The 6,943-nt window shown below is 29.2% G+C and overlaps 1 protein-coding gene across 1 annotated transcript; it reads left to right on the top strand.

Annotated features, from left to right (window-relative positions):
• The first annotated feature begins 1,757 nt into the window (after positions 1–1,757).
• LOC111036240 (aspartate aminotransferase, cytoplasmic-like) lies at positions 1,758–5,421 on the top strand. The gene is made up of 8 exons (XM_022318204.1): positions 1,758–2,076; positions 2,678–2,856; positions 3,064–3,172; positions 4,127–4,344; positions 4,431–4,581; positions 4,655–4,820; positions 4,888–5,030; positions 5,144–5,421. Exons 1-8 carry the CDS (start codon positions 1,968–1,970, stop codon positions 5,281–5,283), a joined length of 1,215 nt encoding a protein of 404 aa, XP_022173896.1. The 5' UTR covers positions 1,758–1,967; the 3' UTR covers positions 5,284–5,421.
• Positions 5,422–6,943: the final 1,522 nt, after the last annotated feature.

Genomic DNA, 6,943 nt, shown 5'->3' with positions numbered 1-6,943 from the left:
TACTATATAATATTTCATATTATACTCAGGGTCGTATTTACAATAATTTACCATAATTTTACGCCCCCCCCCCCCAACCACAAAATAGACCCACTTTTTTGACTTTTCTTAACACATTTTTAGTTATAATTCTTTATGGTTAAGTCATAGTTGTCCATCTATAACCGTGGTTATGTTAAAATAATATTAATTATATTCTATGCTAGGCGCTAGCACTTATCCGTTATCGTTGCACTATTAAGTTCACAAGGGTCGAGTCATAATAAAAATTATTTCCAAAAAAAAATATTTATTGATATAATACTGCACTGAGTTACCACGGGGGGCCCGACCACCCCCTAAATAGATCAATATTTGGCCACCCGGGGCAAATGTCCCCATTGATCCCCCCTAAATACGGCCCTGATTATACTTTACCAACAAACAAATTGTACTTAACGAGTAAATACTTGATAGTTAAATAACTAAAGGCTTATCGCCTATGATTATAATCATGTACATAATGTATAAGAAATAATAATTAAATGTTATTATCGATAATACAGTAGTTAAATTATAAGAAAATGCTATCAATATTAATACATTTTTTAATTTAAATTTTGTGAATTTATTTATTTATTTGTTTTATTGATCTTGATTAACATCGGCGACAAGGGCCATTAGTTACAATTTTACAAACATATACAATTTCATATTTTTACATTTAAACTTAAATTTTACTATATAGACTTGTTTCCCTCGAGAATCCGAGAATCTGTGTGGTGGTATCCGCGTCCGGTCCTAATGCTGTGTTCAGTGTGTTGGGTATGTCGAAGTTACACCATTCATCCGCGTATTGGAGGCACTCGGTGACTAAATGATTGACCAAGAGTTCAGTTCCGCAAGAAATGCATCGAGGTTTTTCACTTTTGTCCATAAGGTATCCATGAGTAAGACGGGTGTGGCCGATACGGAATCTGTTTATGATTACTTTATCCCTTCTATTCGGAGGGAAATTTGGCGAGTTGAAGATTGTGTTTTTTATTCTCCTTAGTTTAGTCTTCTGATTGAGCCAGTGCGTTTGCAATTTGGATTGTATGTGTTCCTTGATTTGGTTTTTTGTATCAGCGTATGTCATTATGTTTAATTTTTGAACATTTGTGAATTTGATAATTTGTATTTTTGGACTTTTTTTTAGACAGTAAACCCGTACTTCAAATCGAACTTTTTGACCAATTGCTTTAAAGTTCGCAATTGGTATGTTCAAGTTTTTAGCACCACGACTGGTGAGGTGTTTAAACATCAAATAAAATAAATAATACAATTCAAATACACCACTCGTCAACCCTTAAAATTTGATTTAATCCATGCCGGGCCTAGAAACCTTGTTTACCACCACTGGATGTATATGAGTATGATATGTGCGACGAGTAAATACTTGAAAGTTAAATAACTATATTATGGTTGTAAACGTATATACATATAACAAATACAAATACGTTCTTGGCACCCCGAGTTCAGACCCGACCTGAATACTGAATAGTATCATCATCACGCTTCACGCGCTCTCTTCAATAATAACACTTCATAAAAATCACATGGCCACGTTCACAATAATATGGATTACCAAAAAGGTTAATATTACGTATATTTACGGACACTTGATGTAATATTGTATAAATTAATCGCCCAATCTATGTTATAATATTTATTGGTACCTACTGCCCACCTATATCGGTGAATACGTATAGCATTAACGGTTTGTATACGCATATATAAACCCCCAATAGATGTCGTCAAACATCCATTCTCTAATCGATTCAATACGGTCAGTTATACCCATATAGGCTATATATTATCATTATTCGATCCGTGTAAATCAATATATTACTATTACAACTGAATTCACAGTTTTAATAAATAATACTATTAATAGTAAATAATAAGAGTACCAATATATTTTATATTCATATTGTACTGCTACAATTATGGTTCAATTCAATAATGTTCCGGTAGTAGGCCGTAATGGATATATTGAAGCTGATACTGCATTCCATAACGACATTTCTCCTGTAAAAGTAGACCTTGTCTTTGGAAGTAAGTAATATGCAACGTATATTTAACTCATATAAGAAACATATTATAATAACATATAAGAATAATATATAGTAAACACTCAAAAAATATTTCAAATGCTCATTGTATATTTTATATACAGAATAAAACAATTTAAATTAAAAAAATATTATTAAACGTTTTAAAATTACAGACCTGAAAAATTAAGTTTTTCGAGTCGTCACTATTCTTTTGTGAATTAGCGTTTTGTCATATTCAAAATATCATAATGATTATTATTATTCAAATACAATAAATTATGTCCTTATGTAATAGGTATCGATTCGTATTATACCATAATGATGTATCAAATGATATCAAAGAATACGTAACTTTGTAATACTTAACTTATTAAACTAAATGTATAATATAATTGATATGTTTATAATTACTTCACTCATTTTTTCTGGGCTCGAAAAATTGTCATTAACTATTCCTATATTAATAATACATTATTTTAGAATTTTAGTTTCATATAAGTTGCATATATAGTCACCTGGAAGAAAATACTGTGTAAAAGAGATTTTTTATAACCAATTCATAATTATAATATGTTTGTTGTAATTATTACCTATTGTTATAGCTTTTAGATTAGAAGATACTAGTCAATATTTATTACCCGTGGTTAAGAGAGCAGAAAACATGGTAGTAAATGACACTTCGAGTCATGATTACTTATCACCTGCCGGAATTGAAGGTTTTACAAAATCAGCAAGCCGTTTATTGTTAGGTGATATTGATCCACTATGGCAAGAAGGAAAGGTAAGGGCGTAAAATATAATTATTAATTATTATTATGATATTAACGCATTATGGACTATGGTAACATTAACGTCATTGGCATTTGCCTAGTATAATAATTGTACAAATTAATTAGCATGAACGAGAAAACCCAAATAATATAGGATTTTAATTTTTCATCAATTTACCTGTAGGTAAATAAAATTTTGAATTTTACATTTTATGTAGATATTTGGGGTTCAATCTATTGGTGGAGCCGGAGCTTTGAAAATTGGAGCTGAATTCTTATCGAGGCATATGAATTGCACAACTGTTTATTATCCTGATCCATCATATGGTTGGTATTTTTGTACTTAAAATCATTGTTAATTATATTTTTTAGCATATCAAGTCATCTCTCCCAATACTTTGTAGATTTTTATATAGTTCCAAATTTTTTTATTATTCATTTTTCTGTAACTTCACTGTTACTTGTTAGTATTCATAAAATGTTTATGAATGATTAATACATTTACATTTTAACATACTAATTAACCATTATAGGTTAAAATATGGTTACATTTTAATTTTATATTATATTTTGTCATCTCAATATATGGTTAAAATTGTCCATGGTAACCTTATATTTTTTATAGTAATGGTGTCTAATATAAGTACATACTTGTGTTCATTACAAATTATAGGTAGAAAAGTTAGGGTGGGTGGTGTGTTAATTTTAAGTAGCTTTTGGGTTGTTTTTGGTTTGTTTCGTACAAAAAAAAGTTGTGATGACTGAGGAATGTATTATTAGGTAATGGGATCGAACAGTTTAATTTTGATTTCAATAATTATAGCTACAAGTTTTCTTTTGCTCAGCTTACACATAGGAAATAGTTAAGAGGTTTTATTACTCGTTCTAAATCATGAGGTAAAAAATCAAATATAAGCGCATGGAACTATTATAGGTACTACCTTTCTTTAGAATGTTAAGAGTTAAAGTCTTAAAATATTTTGAGTTTTGTAAAAGTTTCGTTTTAATATTTTCATAACAATTTTATAGTATATTTGTATAAATTAACTATTAAGGACCAACCTATTAATTATAAAACTATGTTTGAAATTAAAAAAAATGTACTATTGAAGTGGATTAGTATTAGATGAAGTATAGCTTAAAATCTTAGTAGTTATTGGCATACATTATATCCTGTCGTAATAAACACTAATTTACGAGGAAAGTTCCTACCTACAAGATGTAAAATACCTACATACTTGCAACTTTTAGTTTTTGATTTTCACTATGAATACTTTTCAGAAATACATGGAACCATATTTGCGTTTAGTGGATTTCAAAATACATTTGAATATCGTTACTTGAATAGGGAAACTAAAGCAATTGATTTTGATGGACTTTGTGATGATATTTCTAATGCTTCTGTTGATTCAGTCGTATTATTGCACGCATGTGGTCATAATCCAACTGGTTTTGATCTAACTAAAGAACAATGGAGAATCGTTGCTGAAATTATGAAAGTAAGTTACCGGTATTCTTAATACTACCTACTTGGGCACTTCAAAATTAATCATTATATTATGAATGTATTTACTTAATTCTTCAGGAACGTAAATTAATACCGTTCTTCGACATTGCGTATCAAGGAATGGCGTCTGGAGATATTGAAGAAGACGCCTGGCCGATACGTTATTTCCATAGTGAAGGGTTCGAATTTCTATGTGCACAATCATTTTCCAAGACGTTCACTATGTATAGTGAGTTAAAAATAGTAGATAACTAAATCGGCAACGCATGTACTAAAAACTAATTATATTAATTTTCTATTAGATGAACGAGTTGGCAACTTGATGGTTGTACTGAAGTCTGGGTTTAACAGTGATAGCCTCAAGATCCACTTTGAGAGAATCGTTAGATGTCTTTACTCAAATCCTCCAAACCACGGTGCTAAGACAGTTTTTCAAATATTATCCAATCCTGAATTATATGAAGAATGGTAAATTAATGAACATCATCTTAATCAAATTGGATTGTTAAAAATTTAAATATTTTTGTTTGAATAGGTCATGCAGTTTCAAAGCTATGGTTGTTCGAATCATTGAAGTAAGAAAAGCTTTCCGAAAAGCTCTCGAGGATGAAGGTGCTCCTGGAAAGTGGAACCATATAACAGATCAAAAAGGGATGTTTATATTATTGCTATTGACAGGTAAATAAATTGAGTAGAATATAAAAATTAGAAGCTGGAGATAAACAAGTTAAAACTGTATACAATTGAAATAATCGTACAGTGCATACTAATCTAAGTGTTTAATATTTCAGATTGTCAAGTGGAATACTTGAGATATTTCCATCATATTTATATGGTAAAAGGTGGACGAATAAATGTTACTGGACTGAATTTCACAAATATTAGTTATGTTGCTAAAGCGATTAATGATACATTAAGGAAAAACATATAAAATTATACCATGCACCTATAGTACCTATGTCACCATCGACTTCACAAGCTACTGCGCCACGTACTAGGTATTTTGTTATAACTTATTATTTATATTTCTTTAAAAGTATGTATTGCTTGTTACAATTTATTATGATTTTAATACTTTAGCTTATACTTGTTGAATGTTTATGAATTTATGAATAATATACAAATATCTAATCTTTTAATATGGATAATATACGTTTTTATTTATTTGAAACTTAATATTTAAGAATTAATATAACTGAAGTCTGAAAGTATGAAATATTATAGTTTATAAAATGAACTTAAGCTATGAGCCACATAACACATTTATTTTTAAATTATATAAATATAATAATATCATACAGATAAAATAAAAATGACAGCTTCAAATATTACCAACTATATGCAGGTACAATTTTAAATCATGGAAACTAAAACATATTTATACCCACATACAATTAGATTTACACATAATTGTAAAACATATACATTTCTCATTCCTTCATTCAACCTTAAAGCCATATCTGAATACCTCGTATATTATAATTAAATTAATAAAATACAAATATATATAGGTACTCAAATTCATGACTAGTAATCAGTATTCACAAATATTTAAAAAATAATTTATACAGGTTCGTTATATAATGTATAGTAAGGTTAGTTTTATTTGCTTAGTTGGTTACCTACCTAATTGAATACTAACATAGGTACTTACCCAATCGGACAAATTTTGTCAGACTTTAAACGAGTAAAAAAAAAATGTTAACTGTATTTTAGACTTTTTAACTGCGGTAAGGAAAATGTACAATTATCCTTATTCATGAAATGTGTAAGCTTTTTGATTTAGAATACAGATGTAGATATACATCACATTAAGTCATAGTTATTATTTTTCTATCCTTTAATAGGTATGCTGAGGACAGACTAAATATTATTTATTATTATTAATTTATATTACATTTAATAAGTTATGATATCGGTTTAAAACATATTTTGGCAGCAGATTTTTTCTTATATACATATAATTTTAAATCTGTGGCTATATCGTGTATATAGAACCACATTGCCATCCAATTCTGTCTCCCTAATTTACGAAATCATCAATCAAATTTTGCGAGATTCTGTGTGTTAAACACACACAAGGTGTTCAACAGATTTTATAAAAAGCTTTAGTGACTTAAACTTACTTTGCAGAATTTTTTACCTAGCTAGGTAGGTGTAGCAATAACAGATACCACACTGTTGATTATAACATTGCTGCAAATGTATTAACTATTAAGAAGGCAAAATATTTTATCACATCATTAGTTTTATCATATTATCGTTTATCAAACTTTTTGAACACCCTATATGTGTACATCGTATATTGTGCGTGTTACTCTGAGAGTAGAGGGGAGCTCCATATTTTCAGAGTTCTATTTGTGGGAGAGTGCTGCAGTCGTACCGTGGCTTCAGTTATAGTATAGCCCTGCAGTAAAAAATGTCGTTAATTACTACGAGTAAAGTGTAATGAAAATGGACATAATACGATGTGTAACTTTCCTTTGTTTTCGTTAAAACCCATCCATATATCATATATTATTATAGCTCATAAAATATTGTGCAGTTTTTAGTCAAATTGCCAATTTTGCTTAATCGTCAATGGTGTTATT

This window comes from Myzus persicae, unplaced genomic scaffold, assembly GCF_001856785.1.
Source record: "Myzus persicae strain clone G006 unplaced genomic scaffold, MPER_G0061.0, whole genome shotgun sequence".
Taxonomy (NCBI): Eukaryota; Metazoa; Arthropoda; class Insecta; order Hemiptera; family Aphididae; genus Myzus; species Myzus persicae.
Note: the sequence above shows the minus strand (reverse complement) of the source record. Positions and strands in the feature narration are given on the sequence as shown.